This window comes from Mus musculus, chromosome 2, assembly GCF_000001635.26.
Source record: "Mus musculus strain C57BL/6J chromosome 2, GRCm38.p6 C57BL/6J".
NCBI lineage: Eukaryota > Metazoa > Chordata > Mammalia > Rodentia > Muridae > Mus > Mus musculus.
The window spans coordinates 112,474,240-112,500,039 of NC_000068.7; the positions used below are offsets into that span (position 1 = coordinate 112,474,240).

Below are 25,800 nucleotides of genomic sequence, written 5' to 3' on the forward strand. Positions count from 1 at the left end.
CTGCAAACTTTATATGCCTCAGTACAGGGGAACACCAGGCCCAAGAAGTGGGAGTGGGTGGGTAGGGAAGCAGGGGTGGGGGTGGAGGGGATATGGGACTTTTGGGATAGCATTTGAATGTAAATGAAGAAAATACCTAATAAAAAAATTGGAAAAAGAAAAAAATGGGTGCAAACACTGAAGAAACGGCTAAAAGAAATTTTAAGGTTTTTTTTTTGTTTGTTTGTTTTCATTTCTTTGTTTTGTTTCTGTGCCAGCAGAGGTGCAGATTGCAGGAACTGGTTCTCACCTTCTACAACATAGGTCCTGGGCATGGGACTCAGGTTTGGAGGCAAGCAACTTTATCCACTGAGCCACCTTGTTGTTTGTTTTGTTAAAGAATAAAAGGAAGAAACAGAGACTATTAACTAGGCCATGATGGAATGGGATTTAAAAAAATGTTGGGCAGAGGGACACTTCTTTGAGTAAATCTGTTTATAGTTTTGGTTTTTATAAACATTAGTATTTTACTTATTTACAAATATTAAGTCAGGGTGGGGGTGGCTAATGATTATTATCCCAGTACTCAGAAAGCTAAGACTGAAACGAGGAAAATACCTAATAATAAAAAAAAAAAAAAAAAAAAGAAAGCTAAGACTGGAGAACTGTGAGTTCCAGGGGAGGAAAAGTGCAAAACCATTGTGGGACTGAATCTGTACATTACATCGTTGGCCAGGTGAGCGCTTGCTTAGTATGCAGAAGGGCCTGGAAATGAAAGGCAAGGAAAAGCTGAGGCCCTCCCCCAGGTTAAAGGGTTCTAACCATGCCACGGCAGTGTTCTCCTTGATCCTAGATTATCTCCTGAATGGAAAAAGAAATTCTTATAGTAAATAGCATTTGTACAAAGTGTTGAAATTTGACTACAGTCTATAGACTACAGAACAACATTGTAGCCAGGGCAGTTCTCCTGCTTTTTGAATTCCTGCAGTGGTTACATAAAGTAACTCTGTTCTTAAGAAACACAGTGAGATGGGAAGACAGCCTATTCTCAGAAAGCTGAGAAAAACATTGTGTGTACATTTTTTAAAAAATGAGAGAGTGCCCATTAATGGGACAAAATTTTAATGCGTTTGTAAAGTAGATGAAGGGTAAAAATTTGTTTGTAGTACTTATTCAGCTTTTATATAAGTTCAAAATTAACTTCAAAGGAGTTTGTTCTTTTAAAAATGTGCTTCTGGCTCTATTCCTAACACTCACCCACTCATCTAGATTTTCTTAAATCAGCGGAGAGCTTGCATAATGTTGAACCTCACTGATGAACTGACAAGAGGAAGCTGGCGATTAAAATCACTTTCAGTGGTGGTGAAATGACGTGACAAAGTGGAGCTGTTGCCTTTGGTGCAGGGTCTCTGTCTGAGAAGAAGAGTTGTGTTTCTAGGTCTGTCCCTAGCCCTTGTGCTACAGGAGAAAGGAAGAATTTTAGCCATAGACTTTTAAAATCATCATTATTTAATCTTAATGTGGTCATTGGTAACTGAAATGGCAAATCACAGAAAGTAGCAAGATGTGTATTCCATAGTTTTATCCTATCTTAAAGGGGAAGGCCATGCAGAGCTGGGTAGGACCCTGATACAGATGGGTCCATCATGCTAACCAGAGAGCATTCTCCAGTTTTAACACTTTCCATGGAATCACTGTGTGGTTACATTTCTTTAGTATCCAGAACGACACAAGTACAGTATACTTTCCTGTGATTTGGATATTTACAGTAAACACCCATATACCCAAACCCAGGGGTTCAGGTACAGATTTAACAATTACAAAGAACGGACAGCATTATCCTCAGAGGACTCTCACCAGAGGGTCAAAGCAGAGGCCCACTGATGACGGGCTTTGTTTTGCCAAAACATGAATGGAAAACCAAGATTCTGGGACTTGTCACCAAATGCACAGCCAAGGAGAAACAAAGCACATTATTGACAGCATGTATCATTCAACAAATAGCTAGTTAAAGCTGGAAATAGTTCATCACAGACACAGCTAAGGACGCAGGGGCCCAGGCCTAGGGTCTGGTCAGCTTGTGCCCCACCCACTTCCCAGTCCCTGTACTTTACAATTGGATGTCTGCGTTCAGAAGGACCCACTCAACAGCCTGACTCTAGGAAACCTTTGTTTTCTCAGGTAGTTTGGGGGTGTGCTTTGTCTATGCTAATGGACATGAGGAGCCCTGTACACATGAATGCTTTCCAAAATCAATGATAAAGATCAATTTCTCAAAAGATAAGTGAAAAGGGTTGGTTCTGTGTGACAGTAGAGTGTTCCGTGTGTCTCGAGGAGCAAGACGCTCCCCATTCCAGTTCTGGGTAAGTTTGCTCTAACTGGCTTACCTCTCTGTTGTGAATGCCGAGTACTCAGCACAGCGTTAAAAATGCCATTTTCATGGAGAGATTTCGGATTCTGCCAGCAGCCAAGACTTTAAAGGAAAAGAATCAAGCATGTGTGGAGCTGGTAGAGCAGGTTTTTAAGTAAAGCCACACCCTTCTGGTATCATGTAGGCCTGGGAACCTCTGTCTCGGAGATTTGAGCCAATTAGTATTTCTACTAAGTTCTTGGCAGGTGTCAACCTGCTCTTCACCAGGGCTCCACAACTAGGTGCATCGAACATGTTTCTCCTCAACATGAGATTCTGCAGGGATAGGATAGAGGGCCATCTGGACTAGCCTTGTCCTGTCCAAGAGTCTCCCATCCTGAAGCCTCCTTGGTATGTAACTCCGTTCTTTTGGATCAAAGGAAGAACTCAGATACACACCTGATTCTCAGGAAACCAGGTCAATTCTTTTTTCCATCATCTTAGAAAATGGGGTTAAAAGAGAGCTGGCTTCCATTGAGTGAAATGAAATCCAGAATTTTTTTTTTCTTTTTGAAATAGGATCTTGCTAGAGACAAAGCTGTCTCTACCACTCAAGTGCTGGGATTACAGGTATGTTCCACCACACCCAGCTAAAGTGTAGAGAATCTTTTAACACAGCATCAAAAGATATCAGCAGATTTAGCTATAAAGTTTCCGGCAGGAGTTTCCACCTGTCAGTTGTTCGTGAACCATTGCCCTGCTTTTACCCTGTATCTTTCACTAACTTGACTTATTATTTCATAGCTTTAATTTTCTTGGACATGTATTATTTTCAGAATCATCAAAGAAGCATCTGAGTTCACCTTTCCCCAGTCCTGTCTGTCTCTTAAACTCAAATGCAGCAGGGCTTTGAGCGTGCCAGGTAAGCGCTTTCTACTGAGCACCACTGCACTTCCAGTTGGTTTATATAAAAATACTTGGATAGTTCAGTTAAATTCTGTTTTTAAGTAATTCCAGCATACAAATGTATGTCTGTAATTTTGTTTTTATATCATTATAGCTTACACTTCTTTTTTAAAGCTGAAACTTATATGTTTGCATTGGTGCTGTGGGTTGAATCCAGTGCCTCCTGCATGTGTGGCAAGAATGACATCACTAGCTGGGCAGTGGTGGCACACGCCTTTAATCCCAGCACTCGGGAGGCAGAGGCAGGTGGATTTCTGAGTTCGAGGCCAGCCTGGTCTACAGGGTGAGTTCCAGGACAGCCAGGGCTATACAGAGAAACCCTGTCTCAAAAACCAAAAAAGGGGGGGGGGATGACATCACTGGGCTCCCCATAGTGAAGCTTCCATGTTTAAGGACCATGGCCAGCTGCACTGAACCCTCAAGCGTACTTTTATGAGCTTCTCACTTTTGGGTGAATTTGGATAGGTCTCAACAAGGAAGTCATTTTATTTTCAAATATAAAAGACCTATAAAGAAGAAGAAGAAGACATCCCCCTCCTGTTTGTCCAAGTAGCACACCTATCCCACACAGGACAGTGACCTGTGTATATCTGAATGTGAGTTAGGGTTCTGGGTGAGGGGGTTAGGGACTTAAAAGGCTCTTAAAGACATTTTAAAAGCATGGGAAGAATCCTATTTGTTTTCCACGTTTTGTGTTTGGTTTGTCTTGAGAAGAAATTAGAAAGCAACACCCTGAAAACAACATAAATGAACAAGCATTCAACATCCTGGAGAGAATCCTGGGCAGGACTATTATACAACTAGTTTCTCCTGAGAACACAATGTACTTAATAAGTGAATCCAAATGGACACCAGAAATGATACACAATATTTGTTTAGCAAAATAGTTACCCCATTGGTAAGCATGAAAATAACTATGTGTGATAATGTATCATCATTATTAGCAGAATAAAGGCCCCTCTAGGAGACCAAGTGTACAAGTAAGCCAATGTTAGCATCCTTCTTGACTCAAGATACTGAGAGAATGATGGTTTGGGGAATCACCATGGTTTCAATGGGTGCAGGAGTTGTCATAGTTACGAAAGGAAGAGGAAGAGCATTCTTTCTGTGTATGATCAGAAAAACATGCCACAGTACAATGCACATGATCGCTGTGTAATAAATGTGGATTGCATTACAAAGAGTGATATTCTTAGAAGCCAGGTGAATAACACTTTTATCTGGAGGTGCAACTGGCTTACACGCTCCTGATTCTTGCTGATATAAGAAAACTTCATATGGCCACATACATGTTACACAACACTCTATGACAGAATGTAGCAGGGGAAGATTTCCACCTGGTCCCTGCTGTTCTTCACAGATCAATTCCTGAAGTTATTGTCCATGGTGACTCAAGTGTACTTCCAGAGAAGGGCCCTGAGTCTGTCTCTCTGATTCACTGGCAAATTCTAGAGGCATTGGGTGGCCTTGGTAATGGACAAGACTCACCTCACAGGCAGGTGCATGTGTGACTCTTTGTTTGACAACAGACCTTGCACCTTGACAAGCCTTCAGGGACTCAGAATGGCAGATGACATTCCTTTAACAAGCAAACCAGACTGTGATCATTGTTCTTTCCAGAGGAGTTGCTAAGGATTCAGGGTAGCTTGCTGTTGCCTTGCCAATACAATTTCTCTTCTACTTTTTTCTTTTTCCACCGGCAGAGAAGCAGCAGCTTAAAGGTCTTCCTGAAGGTTCTGTTGCAGAGAGCGTAACAGATGGGGTTGATGGTGCTGTTGACATAGCACAGCCAGTAACCCAAGTGCCACAGGGTGACAGGGACACACTTGTCACAGAAGGTGGAAACCAGGACCATGATGTTATAAGGAGTCCATGTGATGATGAAGGCCAGGAGAATGGCGCTCAAGGTCTGCGCCGCTTTCCTCTCTTTGACTAGGACCATTCTCTTTCGTTTGGTCATTTGATGGCTGAGGTGGGGATCCAGGCCTTTTGTTGAAGGGTCTTTGGACACTGGGAAGGAACAGGGCATGATTTTCACCTTACGACAGCCATTGTTTGTCTCCTGGGTCCCGTCAGCTTTTACCACCAATCGGAACTTATAGGCAACACACTTCTGACTCTTGAGTCTGTGAGCAGCACCTGGAGACAGGAAGTACTTGGGAGTGTCATAGTCATTGTTTTCAGTCCGAGGGCTCACAAACGTTTCCTTGGTCTCTTGGGTATTGAATTCCTTCCCCGGGCTTTCCTTGGCCTCATTCTTGCAGACCACTTGAAAGACAGGGTCAGTGGTGGCCTTGGCTTCGTCCTCTGAAGAGGGGCAGCTGCTACAGTTGGTAACCTGCTCAGCCTTTTCCCAGTCAGCACTTAGATCAGTGGCCTGGGTTGGCTTTCCCGTTGTTGAGGTGCTTCTACGGGAGGATGACCAGGAGGCCTGGTTCCGTACTCTCTGGGCCAGGCTGGGTCTAGGGCAGCTAAAGAAAGATCTGAGCAGGGTCCTGTGAGCCGGTTTTCTCTTCTTGACTTCTGCCACAGAATCGGAACCTTGGAGGTCAGCCAGGTCCTTGGTTCGTTTCTCTGTTTCCCGGTAGATCCGGCAGTAGAGTATGGTCATGACGGAGACAGGGATATAGAAAGCGGCAATGGCGGTCCCAAAAGTGATGGTGGGCTCAGAGAGGAACTGGATCTGGCACTCATCAGGTGGTACTGTCCGCTTCCCGACCAAGTACTGCCAGCAGAGGATGGCTGGCGCCCAGAGGATGAAGGAGACCAGCCATGCCAAGCCGATCATGATGCCAGCCCTCTTTGGGGTACGCTTGGCTCGGTATGTCAGTGGTCTTGTGATGGAAAAGTAACGATCAAAGCTAATCACCAGAAGGTTCATGACAGAAGCGTTGCTGGCTACATAGTCGAGTGCAAGCCAAAGGTCACAGGCCAGACTCCCGAGAACCCAGCGTCCCATGAGGATGTAGGTCGTGTAGAGGTTCATGGAGAAGATGCCAATGATGAGGTCTGCACAGGCCAAGCTGAGCAGGTAATAGTTGTTAACTGTCTTGAGCTGACTGTTGACTTTGAAGGAGATCATGACCAAGACATTGCCGACAATGGTCATCAGACTGACCACAGCGGTCACAGCTGCAATAGTAATGACTTCCCACAGTCCATGGCGTTCCAAAGCCTGGTGATTTACTGGGGTGCCGTTGACAGTGGTTTCATTGTGATAAGACTCCCCTTCCATCCTGGCTCAAGAAATTACACTCAGATTTGGTCCAAGGTTTGGCGCTACTCTCTGTTTGGAGCTACCTCCCCTCTTCTTGGCCAGTATCTGGAAGAAACACAAACAGGTCAGTTCCGCTCATCACACACACTTCTGCATAGTTTTCTTTTTCATTTAGGGTTCATCATTGCTAACAAAATTATGAAGTGCACGTAGAACAAGATGCTGAATTGTTGAACCTTTTTCCCCACTGAAGAAATTAATTATCAAAACTATTCATAGTGTTGAAATACTTAAGGTAAGTATAAGGTAGAAGGCAAAATACATTTTGGATAACATTCTAGAAATATATCTGTACACATCATTGCATTGGATAACAGTATAGTAATATATGTATATAATTTTTATCATTGCAAAATTCTTCTGCCTAATGAATTTTGGACTTTGACTATAAAAATTCAATTACATGTTTTTCAATGAAAAATTCTGACATTTTTACACACATAACAAATGAATTTTGTCTTCCTGTCTCATTGCCCTCTCTCATTCCCTGCTTCTCCCACTGAAACCATTCTTCATCCATAGAAATTGCTAGGCCATCAGTAGTAACATTTTTATCAGGGCTATTCTTTTAAAAATGTATTAGTTCTTCGAGAATTCCATATGTTGTATTTTGATCATATTCACTCCCCCAACCCCTTCTAGACCCACCCCTCCTTACCCACCCACCCACCCACCCAACTTTGTGTCTTTTACTTTTTTGTTTGTTTGGTTTTTTTTTTGTTTGTTTGTTTGTTTGTTTTTCGAGACAGGGTTTCTCTGTATATCCCTGGCTGTCCTGTAACTCACTTTGTAGAACAGGCTTGGCCTTGAACTCAGAAATCTGCCTCCCTCTGCCTCCCAAGTGCTGGGATTAAAGGCGTGTGCGACCACCAGCCCTTTTTTAACTGTATAATCCTTTTGCTTTTTCAAACAGCCCTCAATGCCTGAGCATCTTTCATATGTGTGAAACTGCTGCCCTCTTGTGGCAATTTTATAAAAGGGGGGGGGGTTGAGAAGGTAAGGGAGAAAGAAAAGAAAAAATAGAATTGCTTAAAAGGAAGGGAGGGGGAGGTTGGAGGGAGAAGGAGGAGTGGAGGGCAGGAATGGGGGTTGGGTGGGGGATAAAAGTGGAGTTGGGGGAGGGGGAAGGTGAGTGTGAGTGTGACAGACTTGAATTTGGGACACATAAACTGGACATGAACACCAGATGTAGCAACCAGAAGCAGTAGGTTTAAAACACAAGTGCTCACAGTGGGTTAAATATCAGGAAGAACTCCAGAACTCCTGTCGAAGGAATGTGTGAAGAAACAAAGTTTTAGGCAGCTCTTATTAAGTGACCTGTATTTCACTTCTTTTGACTGATAAAGAAGAAGTGCAGTCCAAGGTTCATTTCATTGAAGAGATGACTTCTCATTGTGTCTGAAGCGATAATGTTAGGAGCAGGATTTCAACTGACTGGCTTTAAAAATGGTGCTTATTAGTGTGCTAAGTGCCTTGGAGCATAAAAGAGATGTGCCAGCACATGAATTGAGAGGCTTAATATTACTCGGCTTTATCAACCATCCAGGAAGAAAGTTGGGCCTTCAGGGACAGAAAGGCCTATTCCTGAGGATATTAAATGGCTGCACTGTCGCTGAGGACAGGAAAGCCGGTGAGACAGTTTAAATTCGAGGACTAGACAGGGAGTCACTGGATGTGTGTGTGTGTGTGTGTGTGTGTGTGTGTGTGTGTGTGTGTGTGTGTTTGTGAGAGAGAGAGAGAGAGAGAGAGAGAGGGAGGGAGGGAGGGAGAGAGAGAGAGAGAGGGAGAGAGAGAGGGAGAGAGAAAGGGAGGGAGAGAGAGAGAGAGAGAGAGAGAGAGAGAGGAAGAGAGAGAGAGAGTGTTTTCCTCCCAGTTCTGGGGTGAGGGTGGGGCTCCTTTTCCTTCTGTCTTATGCAGTATTCTCAGACTTCTGGAAACTTACTATTTTTCTATGTGTGCCATGTCATAAAAAGCCTTGGAAATACTGCTGTAGATAGATTTATGGGAAAGTCACAAAGTCCAGAATTCCTTGGCAGCAAACTCTTTCCAAAAGAAGTAAAAGCAAAGATTCTATATTCATCTTTGCACTCCTAATGAACACATGTTTTCCTGTAAGCAACAGGAGGAGAATGTCTTGAGGAGACAGCAATCCCCTGCTTCAAGCAAGGCTGACTGATCTAGGAAGATTAGGACTGATGCTTGAGCCTGGGTTTAGTTCCAAGGAGATCAGAATGTATCTTGTTAAATTGTTTGGGGGCTGCGGTGGTCAGAAAGCTGTGTGGACATGGGAAAGAGGACGAGGAGGAGAGTGGTTATGTGTGCATGGATGTCTGTGCACCATGTTTGTGCAGGCATGAAGTGCCCTTTGGAGGCTAGAAGTGGGAGTCGTCTCCTAGGAATGGAGTTACAGACAGTTGTGAGCCACCGTGTGAATGCTAGGAATTGAATCCTGGCCTTCATGCAGAGCTGCGAGTGCTTTTTAAGTGCTGAGCCATCTGTCTAGCCTGGCCTTTTCTTATTTTTAAAGAAAAGTGGAAATAAACCACATTTTCATGCTAATGAGAATGGCACATTAGAAGGTAAAACTGATACATGGGAGAACATGCTAGAGTTTCTGGTCTCCAGATAAGTGAGCTGGCATGGGGCCTAACGTGGCAACAGAAGTAACTGCCTGGGACTGGAACTGAGGTCCAACAATAGTATCCCAAGGGAAGATGGAGTATAAGAGTACGGATCCCAGCTGCTGTGTTTAGTGATGGCAGGGCTGGAAATTATCTTCTGATAATGTCTGTTACAGAAAACCTGGTCAACAGCTTAGAGTGTGGAGGGCAGTAGAAATTTGCAGTGTATATTTTAGGGATGGCTCCATCAATTTTGAGTTCTCTAAGCCTGAACCCTTGAAGCTCTTTAACAAATTCCATTAGAGCCTCATGGGCTTTGATCGTTCTATCACCTCTAGAATAAAACGGGCAGGAACTTGGGGCTTACAGCATAGGTACTGCTAGAATCCCTCTGTGTCCTGTGAGTACCCCTAAGTAGTAGATGCAGATGTTTAAAATACATAACAAGTGGAACGTCAGACCTGGCGATGCAGGCCTAAGAGCTCAGGTACTCTGGAGGCTTAGATAGAAGGATGGACAATTCAAGGCCTGTCTGGACTCCAGAGTTAGGAAAAGGCCAATTTATTGAGATGCTGGTTCAAAAGAAAAAGGAAAAAGAGCAGATTTCTTTCTAAGAAATCCTACCAATGTTTTCCACTCTTCTTTTTCACACTTCTTATACTCTCCAAGTATAAGAAGGCAGCTGAACTATTTTAAAAGTTGGCCTGATTACAGAAAATTCAGAAAGATGTGTTTGTTGTACGAGACTTATATTTGTAGGGGGTCAACGCTTTGTTTTAGAACTGTCACAAACAGCCAGGACGTGGTGGTGCATGACTTTAATTCCAGCACTTGGGACATAGAGTCAGGTGGATCTCTGTGAGTTCAGAGCCAGCCTGGTCTATCTAGTGAGGCTCTCCGCCAGTCAAGGCTACATACTGAGACCCATTTCTTCTTTCTTTCTTTCTTTCTTTCTTTCTTTCTTTCTTTCTTTCTTTCTTTCTTTCTTTCTCTTTCTTTCCGAGACAGGGTTTCTCTGTGTAGCCCTGGCTGTCCTGGAACTCACTTTGTAGACCATGCTGGCCTCGAACTCAGAAATTCACCTGCCTCTGCCTCCCGAGTGCTGGGATTAAAGGCGTGCGCCATTGCCGCCCAGCTCGAGACCCATTTTAATGGACAAAGATAGATAGATTAGATAGATAGATAGATAGATAGATAGATAGATAGATAGATAGATAGATAGATTGACCATCACAATATTTGTTTTCTAAATAGTGAGAAGCTATAAGCTCCATGGTCTTGGACTAGGAATTATGAAGCTCTCTTGTGAGGTTTATATGAAAGCCCAAATGTTGCCTTATCATAGTGATTGTCCAACCTGAATGTTCATCAAAGTTAGCAAATTTACTCAAGCTGATCACTAGGTCTCATCCTGAGAATTCTGGTTGTACCGAGGCTTAGATGTCAACAAGTGACACTATGTTGCAAGCCCACATTTTGGAAATGACTACATACTGAATGGATTCTCTTTTATAAAAGTAAAACTGGGAGGGGTGAAAAGAGTCTAAGAGCCAGAGGTGGGTGTGGTGAGGCTGAAGTGTGACCAAAACAGTGTTCCCTGAGCATGTGAGACCGCTGCACTCATGAACTCAGCAGTGTGGCTGCCTGCCTAGGACCTGTGCAAAACCAGGCCAGTCAGCATTCCAGCCTGGAGATGGGAGGGGCTCAGGAGCTCCTGCTCCTGACTGAGGAGCTGTTGACAGCTGATGGCTTCTAGGGGAGTGTCTTCTAGGGGTTTCTTTAAGGGTATGGCTACTAGTTGGTCAACTCTGCTCCAGGCGACAGTTCCATGAATATGTGGGCAGCATGAATTGCAGCCTGTGGAGCTCTCAAGAAAAGAAAAAAAGAAAGAAAATAGTTTGGAGGAGGTAGATTATATGTATGTGTGAAATTCTCAAAAATATATTAAACAAAAATAAAAAATAAATAACATAGGTCGAACGTATTAAAAATATACAAGTTCAGCTCATTTTCTTAAGGATCTTCCTGTGTGACTGACACTTTCTTGTGGTATCTCACAAGTAAGGAAAAACTGACTTTTGAACCAACACAATGACATATATTAAAGATAGGATTATTGGGACTGGAGAGGTGGCTCAGCAGTTAAGAGCACTGACTGCTCTTCCAGAGGTCCGGAGTTCAATTCCTAGCAACCACATGGTGGTTCACCATCTGTAATGAGATCCAATGTCCTCTTCTGGTGTGTGTGAAGACAGCTACAGTGTACTTATATACATTTTTTAAAAAGTACAAACAATATCAGAAAATCCACCTTCATAGCTTCTTGCAATGCAGGAGGTTCTGGTGTGTTCTTCTCATCATTGATGATGCTTTCTCTGTGCATCAGAACTCTACGGGGGCTGGTGGCTAGGATGTAATTCTAGCTACTTGGGAGGCTGCTGTTGGAGAATAGTAAATCTGAGGCCAGATTGCACAAATTATCAAGACACTGTCTGTATTAGTCACTTGTCTCCTTGCTGCAGTGAAATACCTGATAAAGAGAAGGGATGGTTTATTCTGAGTTAGGGCTTCAGGGAGCACAATCTAGTGTGTCGGGAACACAGAAGCGAGAGGTCCCTGGTCACGTTGTCACCAAAATCGGGAAGCAGAGAGCATGAGGTCCTTGTCTTCAGACTGCTTCTTTTCATTTGGTCCTGACTGTTGTGGAACTCACTGTGAAGACTAGGTTGGTTTGGAACTTGTGGTAATCCTCTGTGATGTTAGAATCTTGATGTTTCCCATAAATGTGTATGTAAATTTGACAGGTAGCTATTTCTGTAGCTCTCTTTTAAGTAAAGAATTCGAGGAGGAAGCTCCTCTGATGATGGCTGAGCAGAGCACTGATCTATGGGGCAGCAGAATGTCTTTAGGAGTCATTTTATTGGTGCGTTCTTCTAGTAGGACAGTAGTATTTGGTTTTACCCTAGGTCCCTGGGCTATCTAATCTTAGATTCTTGGTCATCCAAGCAGTTTTGGTTATGGTTTCTCTCTTGTGGAGTGGGCCTGAAATCAAATCAAAGAGTGGCTGGTTATTCGACAGGCTTTGTGCCACCATTGTGCTGGCAGACTTTGATCAAAGGTTGTTGCTTAGTTGGTGTTTCCGTTTTTCCTTCGGTTGTGTGCAGAGTACCTTCCTATACCACATACACTAGCAGGTAGCGTGAAGGCTCTATGTAGGCACCAGCTTGACTTCTTTGTGTTCATCGAGTTGTTGGGCCTCGTCTGCAATTTGTAGCAAGCAACCTCCAGTCTTGGCAATAGCCTGGCTTTGTTTAGGGGTTTCCACTGGACTCCTATGTCCAGAATTTCAATTAGATGTAACCCATTCCAGGTACTAGAAGTTTCATTTGATGAAAAAACATCCAGTTTGAGTCCTGTCTCTCATTATTTGGCAATTTCATTCAGGTCACCTTCATGTATGTATGTATGTATGTATGTATGTATGTATGTATGTATGTATATATTTTAGGAAGTTTCTACTGTATTAGGTTTCCACACTACCATTTGAATGGCCTTTAATTTTCTCCGTCTTTCTCCACATTCCCTTCCTAGTCCTCTTCTCACTTTCCCTCCCCACTTGATCCTCCTGTTCCATCCATAGCTACCTATTTTATTTCTTTTTCCTAGGGAGCTCTATCTGTCCCCCCCACCCCCCAGTCCCTTACTCTATATGTACTCTCTGTGGTTCTGTGAAATGTAGCTTGGTTATCATTGACTTAACAGCTAATATGTACATATTAGCCAATGTATGCCATACCTGTCTTTCTGGGTCTGCGTTACCTCACTCAGGATGATTTATTTTTCAGTTCCATTAATTTACTGATAAATTATAAAATTTCATTTTTAATGGCTAAATAATATTCAATTGCATAAACATATCACATTTTCTTTTTACATTCATTTGTTGAGTTTGTTTCCAAGTTCTGGCTATCATGAATAGAGCAGGAATGGATCTGGTTGAGCAAGTGCCTCTGGGGTAGCACGGAGCATCATTCTGGTATATGCCCAGGAGTGGTGCCGGGATCTTGGGGTAGATTGATTCCTGTCTTCCTGAGGAACCACCACAGTGATTTCCACGGTGGCTGTAGAAGTTTGCAGTCCTACCAGCAATAGGCGTATATTCCCCTTACTCTGCATCTTTGCAACATGAACTGTCATTTGTTTTATTGACCTTACCATTCTGACAGGTGACAGTTGAAATGTAGTTTGTTTATTTATTTATTTATTTATTTATTTAAAATATCTATTTATTTAATATATGTGAGTACACTGTTGCTGTATTTAGACATACCAGAAGAGGGAATCGGATTTCATTACAGATGGTTGTGAGACACCATATGGTTGCTGGGAATTGACTCAGGACCTCTGGAAGAGCAATCAGTGCTCTTAACCAGTGAGCCATCTCTCCAGTCCTGAAATGTAATTTTGATTTGCATTCTTCTGGTGACTAAGGATGTTGCATATTTCTTTAACTGTTTCTCAGCCATTTGGGTTTCCTCTTTTGAGAATTCTCTGTTTAAATCTCTACCCCATTTAGAGACCCACAGCCAGACAATATCCAGACACATTGAAATATTCAGCCCAAAATGGGGTGTCTCCCCTTAAATCTCTTACCTTAAGCTCAGGGAATCCTACAGAGGGGGTGAGAAATGAATGAAAGAACCAAGGGGGATGGAGGACATCAAGGAAACAAGGCCTTCTAAACAAGGCAGGATTGATTGATGACATAAGAGCTCTCAGAGACTGAGGCAGCACGCAGGGGGCCTGCTTGGATCTGTAGCAGATGGAGTCCTAGAGCTGAAAGACATGGACACATGCCTCCATTCCTAACCCAGAAGCTGTCTTCAACTGATAACCACCTGCGAAGGAAAAGTTAGTTTTCTCCAAGAAAGTCTCACTAGGGAACCAAACTGCTCTTAAGTATAGACTGCATCCCATCCCTGCATGACACCCCCCAACCCCCCTTCTCCCGTAGGTGCCCAGCTGAAAGTGAACTCAATGGTAACTACCGAAGTAGCATAGTGTCATGTCAGGACTGTTTTTTTTTTTTTATCTCTTAAATTTGTTATTTATTTTTAAACTTTTTTTATTTTAAATTAAGTTTATTTTTAAATTTTTCTCTTTTATAACCTACAGGTTCTCTCTCTCTCTGTAATATATACTAATTACACATATATTATAATATATGTATATTATGGATTCCAGTTTTTTATGGTATTCCTGAGTATACAAATGAGTGGGTCTCTGCATCTGTTTCTTGTGCCCTTTCTTGGTCTTTTTCTTCTGTTTGTTTGTTTTGTCCTATTACAATGTGTTAGTCTTTGTTCTATTTTATTTTGTTATTATCTCTTAGATATCTGGGTTTTTTTTGTTTTTGTTTTTTTGTTTTTTGTTTTTTGTTTTTTGTTTTTTGTTTTTTTTTTTTGTTTTTTTCAAGACAGGGTTTCTCTGTGTAGCCTTGGCTGTCCTGGAACTCACTCTGTACACCAGGCTGGCCTCGAACTCAGAGATCTGCCTGCCTCTGCCTCCCAAGTGCTGGAATTAAAGGTGTGGGCAACCATGTCCGGCGAATTCTTTATTTCTTACTGAAGCATTGGTTTATGTAAAATGTGATTATTATATTTCCTCTAATAATGGCTTTTGTTAGGAATCTGTAGTGACAATTTTGGAGTTTTGGTTTCTTTGAAGAAAAAAAAAACCAGAAATATTATAAGAACATGTTTTTGTTTTTATCCAGATGTGGAATACGGGCTGCTTTTGACTGTCCACACCAGCTGACTATGGTTTGCCTCGTGCTCTGGCAAGGTGTGATTTTTTTTGATGACTGTAGATAGTTTCTGTGATTGTGTGACCTTTTGGATTCTGGGGACTTTTCGGAGGGTATACAAATACTAGAGCCCTGAGAGGCGGGTTGGGTTGTTCGTTGGATGTTTCAATCCTGTAAAACTTTCCATCTCAATCCTGTAAAAATCTGCACAGTGCCAAATTTTAAGCTACCAACCTTGTCACCGAACACAGAATTTCGAAGAAGATAATGTACCAAACCGTTTTGATCCTGGTCACCCAGAGAATGGGGGTAGACTATTGGGGGCGTGTTCTTAAAAATGCCCTTCCTATCTGTTTAAGTCCTGGTGGCTCCTTTTTTTGTGCGTAGAGAAAATAGTGTGATTCTCCCTACTATTCTTATGGTCTTATGGTCTGTGCTTGGTGTTTATGCTGAGATGGGACTACTGACTTTGAGAGCTCAAAATAAGGAAGGACACATTAATCCTAAGTTCCATTGGCATTCTGAATATCACAGGGAGATACAAAGACTCTATCTCTATCATCTATCTATCTCACCAAATAAAGGATAAAAATATAGTGTGCATCAGGAAAAGAAAAATGTAGAAATGATTTTTAAAAAAAAGAAAATAAGGCTATGTCAGAAAAAAAGTTGTCTGCTGACAAAATGTTAACTGTTTGGCAATGAGATAGCAAAATTACAGAATGCAAAGTTAAAAATGTTATTTACAAGCTGGGCATGGTGGCACATGCCTTTAATCCCAGCACTTGGGAGGCAGAGGCAAACGGATCTCTGAGTTCGAGGCCAGCCTGGTCTACAGAGTGAATTCCAGGACAGCCAGGGCTACACAGAGAAACCCTGTCTCGAAAAACCAAAAAGTTATTTACTACTGCAGAACAGGACAGGGGAGTGAGGGTGACTACAATTAAAGTTTTATATATATCTGTGTCCAAATATTGTGACTTGGAACCCTCAACTCTCTTCTTACTAATGGCATTAGTGGCCTGCCCACCTAAAACAACATATGTGGGCATGGCCACTGCCTCTCAGAGCCTAACTTCCTCATTTACATTTGATTGTAAAATCCTAAATTTCCCATTTCCTAGCTGTCTTCTTGGCTCTCATTTCCTCTCACACCCTGAACATCGTGGCCTGAACTTTTCTATTGATTTCATGTCTCTGACTAGAACGTAAATCTCTTTTACAGATTGGTTTCTCAAGAGCCTTGGAGACTTTGAAGCTGAGCGACCCTGGGTTTGATTCATTCCATTAGTTACTAGCTGTATGGCCAGAAAAGTTATTTAATATTTGTGCTTTCTTTCGTGTGAGCTTCAGGGAATCCATTCGAATCTACTTCCCACAGTCAAATAGACTCAAGACAAATACTGTCAATGAACAGCTTGTTTCCTTCCCGGCCTGCGTATTCCCTAGGGTGGGATCCATTTCCCTATCCCTGGTCCTGGGACCCATGACCCCTTCTCTAACTCCCAAGACGATTGGTCTAAGATTTAAATGTACGACTAAAGAAAAGTTTTTCTCCCTAAACTCCTTAACTTTATCTTTTGCTCATAACATCCAGGTGTTCTCTCAGAATCTGCATCCAGGAAAGCGACAAAGCAGTTACCCACCGGTGCTCTGGCTCAGCCTCAGAGACTGCTTCAACTGGACCTACACACTCTTATCCCCAGATGGTCCCACAACCTGGACAGCAGTGACCAGCTCTTCCCGGACTTGGCCAACATCCCAGCTTTTTGCCCACACCCCATAACAGTACCCCAGTGTCAGCAGGAAGCAGTCATGGATGATTATTCTGCCCCTTACCCATTCATTATCAACAAAAGGCTGGGACCCTGGGACAAGGAACTGAGGTGCATATTTTAGTTTCAAACCAGACCTTGCCTCGAAGTTCTCCCAGCATCCCCCAGTCCCTACCTGGCATATCCTACCCTTAGCCTTGAACTTTCCAGCCCAGGGGCTGGGCGCCCCCCCCCCCCCCCCAGAGGTTTTTCCCTATATAATCCAAACATTTGTTTTTTCCTTTCCATGAGCCCGTCCCCCTCGCCCCGTGGTGACTTCCCTGACTTGAATTTTCACCAGTGGGGAAATAACCTATCAATTAAGAGCAGTTGTTGCTTTTGTAGAAGACCAAGGTTTGGTTATCAGCATCCACATGGTAGCTAAGACTATCCATGACTCCAGTCCTAGGGAATCCAAAGCTGTCTTCAGGTATCTGTGGGTACCAAGTACTCTTTTTTTTTTTTTTTTCCTTGAGACAGGGGTTCCCTGGCTGTACTGGAACTCACTTTGTAGACCAGGCTGGCCTCGAACTCAGAAATCTACCTGCCTCTGCCCTGCCAAGTGCTGGGATTAAAGGCGTGGGCCACCACTGCCCAGCTGGGATAACCATTTTAAAAGACATTTTATCTTAAGCTGACAAACCTCCAGGGGTTCTCTCATCACATAGGTTCCCCCACTCCCTGCCACCTGTTAGCTGGGTCAACTCCAGTTCAGTCATCAGGCTGTACCTTGGGGGTTTACTTAAGAAAAGCCAACTTCCAGCTTTGATCTTGAGTTGCTCACAGCATTCAGCTCACTGGAGCAGAATCATTTGTTTATATAATTATCTTCCACGTGAATTGAGGACTTTAGGGTGGGGCCAATCTGTCTTTTCAATTCGGAACATAGTGCTACTGGTATATAATTCTGTACACAATTAGAAGTGATATATGGCTATAAGGAAGGGGCCTAAGACGCGATGAAAGTGACATTTCTTTTGGTAGGCTGATTCCATCCCTTTGCTTTTATTATTATTAATTAATTACTTTTACTTTTACTTTATTTTTATTTTTTTGAGACAGGGTCACTGTGTAGCCCTTGCAGTCCTGTAACTCTGACCTGCACTCTGTAAAGCAGACTGGCTGTGAACTCTGAGATGGGCCTACCCCTGGCTCTCCAGTGCTGGGATTAAAAGGCCTGCACCACCATGGCTGGGCTTGCTTTCATTGTTTTCAGGTAGCTTCCTTAAGACAAAATTAACCTCGGCTTCTGTTAACCTCGGCTTCTGTTGTTTCTTTCTCTCTCTCTCTCTCTCTCTCTCTCTCTCTCTCTCTCTCTCTCTCTCTTTCTTTCTTTCTTTCTCACGCCAAAGACGATTTTAGCATTCTCCAACTGAGCTACGTTCCCAGCTCTCTCTTGTCTTTCTATAACTAACTTTCCCGCTACCCTTGTCTTTGGACCCTGTCTAACCAAGTCCTGCTAGGGGAGTTAAGCTCTCTAGGACTGTTGCCTCATTGCAAAATAAGGGCAAGTACCTATGAGAATCAAGCGCTCAATGTGAGTTACAGCAACGACGTTTACAAGTTCTCTTCAAGATTTTCAAGCATCTTTCCCCTTCCCTACCGGACCCTCCACCCACTTGAGCCGCTGTCCAGACCTGTGACTTGGGACTCACCCTCAACCCTTCCTAAATCCTGACTTTAAAATGACTTATCTTCTTTAAATCAGGTTAACTAAAAAACTCATCGGACACCTTAGGTTTTGTGTCATGCAAACACTCATATGAATTAAGAACTATCACACAAAGTGACTTTATGGCGTCCTTTTATTACAGATCACTTCGTGGTCCCCGCCCCGGCCGGGCCCCGCGCCCCGATCACCACGGCCGGCGCTCGGCTGCTTCCGGTGGGGCCTGCGCTCTCCGCGGCGGCTCGCGCGTTCTGCTCGCCGGCGGCCTCATGCAGGCTGAGCGCGGGGCTAGGGGCGGCCGCGGGCGGCGGGGAGGCCGGGAGCGGCCCGGAGGGGACCGAGAGCCGGTCGGGGCAGCGACGGCGCTGGCGAGAGGAGGCTGCGGGGACGGAGGCGGCCGGCGGGGCCGAGGCCGGGGCTTCCGCCGAGGCCGAGGAGGTGGCGGCCTGCGAGGCGGCCGCTGGGAGCCTGGAGGCCGGGGCGGCGGAGCCAGCACTCGGGTAAGGAGCGCGGGTTGCTGCGGCCGCTAGCCGGCGTGTGGGGAGCGCGAGGCACAGCGCCTGCGCGGGATGGAGCCGGGAGGGCGCGCGGGGGGGGGGGGGAGGGAGAGGGGACATGCACGTGTACCGTGCACGCTCAGCCCCTGGCTGCTTGTGGCCGAAGGACTAAGCGACCGGCCTCCGCGTTTTGCTGGTGCCAGAGTCCCATGGTCTGATGGAGACTAACGGCGGCGCCTGGTGTCCGGGCTACAGCCTGGCGTGCTATCCCAGAAGTGACTTCCTGCGGAGCGAAGTCTACCAGAATACAGATTTACACAGAAGTGTTTACTCTGCCCTCCGTTTCCTTTATCCCATCCCACATTGCCTAGGTAACAGTGTCTGTGGTCACCCATACCTGGATGGAAGGACATGGGGGGAAGATTATGTCTTCATTTTGGTTTGGATTGGTGACCTCTAAGATCTTTCCCACTCTTCAGATTCGTATTTAGTCTCGCCGAGACTATTCTGGGTACCTAAAGATTAAATGAGGAGAAACTGACCGACCTTCCCAAGGCCTTTCTGTACTCATATCTTATATGTTGGGCACATTGGTGCTCTAAATCAGGATTAGTGCAGTGCTCTGAAAGCAGTCAACAGCGTTCCAGCTGTGTAGGGACCACTGTCCAGCTGCAGGATTCCACACAGTCTACGTCCTTTGCTTTCCCTCTGGATGATTAGACTGCAAATGGAAACAACTTCTAGATATGTACTCCTCCAAAGTAACTTACTTGGGAACTAAGAAGCCCTGAAACCATTCCTTCTAAAGATGTGTGGTATGAACCATGAGCTTACTGAGTGTGATAAGCAAATTATCAGGACAGTCACCTTTACTGCAGTGTGTTATTATCCTTAATGCAATTGTTAATTTCGCAAAATACAAGAATTTGTTTATATCTATTTTTTGTTTTTGTTAAAGAAGTATATTAGTTTTTCTGCGCCCGTGGACCCGTCTCTCTCTCCTCTTCCTCTCTTCCTCTCTTTCTCTCTCTCTCTCTCTCTCTCTCTCTCTCTCTCTCTCTCTCTCTCTCTCTCTCTGTGTGTGTGTGTGTGTACATAAGTGTAGTGCCAGCAGAGGCCAGAAGGCATCAGATCCTTTGAGCCCACGTTAAAGGCAGTTATGTTTTCCAGAACAGTAGCAAACTGCTCTTAATCCTCTGTAAGGCACCCACACTCTCGGTATATGCACCCCCCCTACATTCATGTAAATAAAAATAAACACAAGAATGCAAATGTTTTTTCTGCGGGGCAGTGGTGGCGCACATCTTTGATCCCAGCACTTGGGAGGCAGAGGCAGGCTGATTTCTGAGTTTGAGGCCAGCCTGGTCTATAGAGTGAGTTCCAGGATAGCCAGGGCTACACAGAGAAACCCTGTCTCAAAAAAACCACACACACCCACACACACACCCCCCCCCCCCCCCACACACACAATAATGCAAATGTTTGACTCCAGTTCCTTTGAATATATACCTAGTAATAGGATTGTGGAATCCTTAGTGGTGGTTATAGTTTTTATTTTTAAGGAACAGCCGTACTGCTCTTTGTAATGCTATACCAATTGATGTTACCATAACATATGAGAGTTCCTATCTCTGCATTTTTGGGAGTTTTGTTTGTTTGTTTGTTTGTTTTTCGAGACAGGGTTTCTCTGTGTAGCCCTGGCTGTCCTGGAACTCACTCTGTAGACCAGGCTGGCCTCGAACTTAGAGATCCACCTGCCTCTACCTCCCAAGTGCTGGGATTAAAGGCATGCGCCACCACGCCCGGCCTATCTCTGCATTTTTTGCTAGCCCTTGTTGGTTTTTAAAATTCCTCCTCTTCCTTCTCTTTCTCCTCTTCCTCATCTTCTTTCTCATCATCTTCTAGATAGGATCTCACTATGTAGCCCACCCTTGCCTTAAATCAAGATCTTCCTGCCTCAATTTCTTTTTTTTTTTTTTAAAGATTTATTTATTAATATATGTAAGTACACTGTAGCTGTCTTCAGACACTCCAGAAGAGGGAGTCAGATTTTGTTTGGGATGGTTGTGAGCCACCATGTGGTTGCTGGGATTTGAACTCTCGACCTTCAGAAGAGCAGTCGGGTGCTCTTACCCACTGAGCCATCTCACCAGCCCCCCTGCCTCAATTTCTAAGGTATGGGATTACACATCTACTTTACCACAGCTGGGTTTATTTATTCATTTAACTGTTTGTTTGCTGTGATATAATCTTATCATGTAGTTCAGCCTGGAACGCAAACTCAGAACCCTAGAACCCTGGTTTTATTTTAACTACGTTTTTGTTGTTGTTCTTTTTTTGTTGTAGGCATATTTTATTTATTTTCTTATTTTTTAGACAGGGTCTCAGCATGTAACCTTGGCTGCCCTGGAAACTGACTCTGTAGACCAGGCAGGCAGGCCTTGAACTCAGAGATCTACCTGCCTCTGCCTCCTGTGTTGGATTAAAGGTGATCTTTCATTGTGTGGGTTTTTTTTTTTTTGTGGTTGTTGTTTATTTGTTTGTTTTTCCATTTATTTAGAAGTTTCTAGATACTGTTAGGTGAGTAGCTTGTTCTCATGATTTTGATGATGAGTGACACTGAGATTCCTTTTCATATATGCACTGGCCATTTGGGTCTCCTCTTTGGGGACATATCCCTTCAGGTGATTCAACCCTGTTTTAATCAGACCCTTTCTGCTTTTTGTATTTGAGTAGTCTGAGGTCGTTATAAATTCTGCAGGATCATCTTTTGCTGGGCGAACAGCTTGTAGACATTTCTTCTCCTTCCCTACGCAGGCTGTTCTCCTACTCTGTTGGTTGTCTCCTCTGTCCTTGACATGATCCCCTTTGTCAAGGTGGCCTCTGTTGTTTGGGCTGTTGAGGTCAGATCCAAAGAAAGCTTTGCCCAGAGCAATGTCCTGGGGTGTTTCTCTGATGCTTTCTTCTGATAGTTTCAGGTTTCATATTTGAAGTCTGTTTTATTTAGAGTTGATTTTGTATATGGCTTATTTCTTTGGGGGTGTGGATATGTGCATGTATCCCTGGGGTTTTCTTGCTCCTTTTTGGTGGCAGGATTGAACATAGGGTGGCATGAATGTTAGTAAGTCACATTTAAACCACATGCTGTCATTTTTTTTTTAAACCAGGACTGTACAGTTTAGCCTTTTACCTACACTTTGTAGTGTGTCTTAAACTCTGATCTTAAAGTTTAACTTTCGTTTCTTTGTTTAAAGTATTTAGGATCTTTTTACAGTTTCATGCAAGTTTTAGGAGTGGTTGTTTTGTTTCTTTGAAGGGTGTCTGGACATCTTAGTGGGCATTGAATTCAGTCTGTAGATCACTCTAGATATTACGTATTTTTGAACATATTAGTTCTTTCATCCATGAACACCGGAAGGCTGAGTGAAAGCTTGTAATTTAGTGTCTTCTCCAAGTGCTTTCATTGATGTTTTGTAATTATCATTGTCGATATGAATCACTTCTTTGGTTAAATTTATTTGTATATATTTCATCTAAATTTTTTGTTGCTATTGTTTTTTGATTTATTCTTCACTTTCACCAAGTTAATTTTGTATTCTGTAACTTTTCTTAATTTATCAGTTTTAAAGCTTTTTGGTGGCATTGTTTTATATATATATTATGCATCATATATGTATAATTATATGAGTAATTATATAATATACAAAATATACATAACTAATGTCACTTTCCAGCAGGGGTAACTTAACCCCTCATTTTCTGTTTGCATGCCTTTCTTTTGTGTTTCCTCTCACTGAGACTTTTGGAGACAGGATCTTACTATGTAGCCCTGGCTGTCCTGAAACTCACTATGTCAAGCAAGCCGCTTCAACTCAGAGAGATCTCCTGTCTCTACTTCCCAAGTGCTGAAATTCAAGGAGAGTGCTGCTGCCGCCACCACACCTGGGCACAGACTTTAATCTTGTACTGAATGAAGATGTGAAAGGCAAACTTGGTCTTTTTTGTAACATTTATTTTGACGAGTGGTTAACAGGAGGCCTGTTAGTAGTCTTTGAATTTTTTTTTCTTTTTCTATCAGATAATAGTAAGTAACATTTATTGAACACTTAGTTATGAGATTTGCACAGCAAGGCACAGCTAAGTCACTCACGGTTATGGTTAAATTACTTATTCACAGTTAATCTCCAGTTCAGTGAGCCTGGATTCCACATGGGTCTGTTGACACTGGAGCCCACTCTTTTGACTACTGCTCTGAGCTTCTGGTATGATTTGAAAAGAGGTGTCTCAGTGGTAGTGTAGGACTCTGGCAAGTCTTAGTTTGCCAGGGACTCCCTGAAGGAAGCATGCTGAACTGGGAATCAATGCAAAAAGCAAGAGGAATTTATTGTTCCAATTTGTTGGAGTCATCCTACACCCGGAGGAGAAGTGGCTTGTTTGTTGAGTATTTTACAGTTTTCAGAGCAGCAGCCATTAGGCACAATGTGATTGGCAGAACAGCGTGACTTTTTTTTGTTTTGTTTTTATTTTGTTTTGTTTTGTTTTGTTTATCGAGACAGGGTTTCTCTGTGTAGCCCTGGCTGTCCTGGAACTCTGTAGACCAGGCTGACCTTGAACTCAGAAATCCGCCTGCCTCTGCCTCCCAAGTGCCTGTATCAAAGGCATGCGCCACCACGCCCCGCTCAGTGTGACTTTTAAACTGACTGGTCTTTAGGGAATGAGGTGGCAAGGACTTCCCTTGTCTCTAGGTGGCCAAGGTCAAGGTTGCAGAATGTGTCTACAAGCTCTGGGCCTCCCCACTCGCTGGTGGGTCCAACCCACAGTGGTCTGAGGAATGTAATTAAGTCTCTCCTTCCGGGCGGGTGGGAGGGGTATCTAACTGCTTCATGGCCTTTCTCTTCCCGGAGGGGAGGAGTCAGGTGGAATTTTCCAAGTGCCCTGAGCTGACCTCTTCAGTAGGATCTCTTGCTGCACAAGCATGAGGACCTGCATTCAGATTCCCAACACTGGGCACTGCAGCTTGCAGCTGTAATCCCAGCCCTGTGTAGATGGGGCATAGACAGGAGGAATGCTAGAGCTTGTTGGCTGCCAGCCTAGCAGAGCTCCAGGTTCACTGAGACAGTGTCTGAAGTCAGTAAGGCAGAAAGCAATGGAGAAAGATTCCCAATGTCTTCTGCAGACATACACACAGGCAAAGACACTTGTGTACACAGATACATACTATACATGCATACACACATAGACACACACACATTCACACACACACACACACACACACACACACACACATACAGAGGGGGAAGGGAGGGAGGGAGGGGGAGAGGGAGAGAGGAGGGCGTGCTGTTGAGTAATGTTTTTACATACCTTTCCCCTCATGTTTATATATGATTACAAGGCTGAGTATGAAACTGGTAGCATATTTATCTCTTTGAATGTTAGCTGACCTTAAGTGTTCCTTATCTATATTTATGTGGCAGATGTCTATGTCTATATTCACTTAAAAAAAGTGAGACAGAGTCTCTCTTTGTGGCCCAGCTGGCACAAGTGTTCTCTTGCTCAGCTTTTCCAGTACTTGGGACTATAGGCCTGTGCTACCATCCCTAGTCTGGTCAATAAAAAGTGAGAGGGCTGTTAATAACCACACTAGAACTTTGAAGGCATATATTTTTTAAAAAAATAATTATTTTTAACCTTTTTTTTTTTTGCTTTGTAACTAAACCCTGTCTTGAGTAGTAAACAATACTAGCTATTGCAGAGAGTCTTATACTCTAACAAAGGAAGTGTCTGACTCTGATGCTCAGACAGAGAGAGGTGATTTGGTGTCATTTCAGGTCTTGACGCGTGTCTAAGGCTTGTTGCATCCCTGAGGCTGGAGTGGGTCACTGGCATCATGAGCCAGTAGAGACTGTAAGCTTATTAAACTCAGACTCAACAGCCTCCAAGACTGTTTCCGCCTTTCAGAAAGACTGAAGCTGGCTTGGCTGGTGGCTGAACGTGCTTAAGTGTCCCAACAGCAAATTGCTTTAGGATTACATTTTGGAGCCAGGCTACATAGTGAGTTTCAGGCCAGTCTGGGCTATATTGCGAGGAAAAGGCTTTTGACATTATTTCTCATTGCTGTGAGCCATTGTGTGGATGTTAAGTGTCTCGGTGTATCTGTTCTTATTAAGAGTGTGCTATTTTGAGGTGTGCTTTTTCTACTAGCCATTATTTCACCTCCATTTTTCCATGATCTATATAGATACCAATCCTCAAACAGTTTAACTTATTCGGAGAAAACCACGAATAATACTGTGTCTGTGTTTACATCTAAAATATTTTAAAATCAAATGGATCAGATACTTTCAAAATACATAATTGCCAGCATATTCTGTGCTTTTATTAATTAAAACATGGAGCAGGACAACATTTTAAGGGTTGAGGATGTGGCTCTTTTGCTAGAATGTCTAGCATGCACAAGGCCCTGGGTTTGGTCCCCAGCACCACAAACTCTGGGTATGGGGTTGCATACCTTATCAGAACTCAGAATGGGAGGCAGCTATCAGAAGGTACACAGTAGTTAGAGGCCATCTTGGGCTTCCAGAAACCCTGTCTCAACAATGGCTGTAGAAGCACTTTAAAAGGCACACCACTTTTATGAGTAGCCTTAAATACAGTAGTGACTTGAAACTGGCTTTATACATTTAAAAAAATAATGCATCAATAAAGCCTTTAGCAGTAAAATTTCAACTGTTCCTTATATTTTTAAATTAATATTTTCTTCCCATATTTTCTTCATAATTTTATCTGGGGTAATATATTTTATACTTGAGAATTGTTTAATA

At 43.4% G+C, this 25,800-nt stretch overlaps 2 protein-coding genes across 4 annotated transcripts in view; one reads left to right on the top strand and one right to left on the bottom strand.

Moving 5' to 3' along the window:
- Nucleotides 1-4,493: 4,493 nt before the first annotated feature.
- Chrm5 (cholinergic receptor, muscarinic 5) overlaps nucleotides 4,494-25,800 on the bottom strand; it is a 57,629-nt gene continuing 36,322 nt past the window's right edge. Inside the window, exon 2 of one of the 2 annotated variants that reach the window (XM_006499099.4) lies at nucleotides 4,494-6,617. In XM_006499099.4, coding sequence (XP_006499162.1) covers nucleotides 4,932-6,530 — 1,599 coding nt within the window. In that variant the 5' untranslated portion in view covers nucleotides 6,531-6,617 and the 3' untranslated portion in view covers nucleotides 4,494-4,931. Of the gene's footprint in view, nucleotides 6,618-25,800 lie in introns of those variants that run through there. The other variant, NM_205783.2, reaches the window with a different exon arrangement.
- Aven (apoptosis, caspase activation inhibitor) overlaps nucleotides 18,644-25,800 on the top strand; it is a 138,371-nt gene continuing 131,214 nt past the window's right edge. Inside the window, exon 1 of one of the 2 annotated variants that reach the window (XR_001783190.2) lies at nucleotides 18,644-18,982. Coding sequence is in view for 1 of the 2 variants with exons in the window: in NM_028844.3 (NP_083120.2) it covers nucleotides 18,752-18,982 (231 nt within the window). In the remaining variant the exon portion in view is untranslated. The remainder of the gene's footprint in view (nucleotides 18,983-25,800) is intronic. The other variant, NM_028844.3, reaches the window with a different exon arrangement.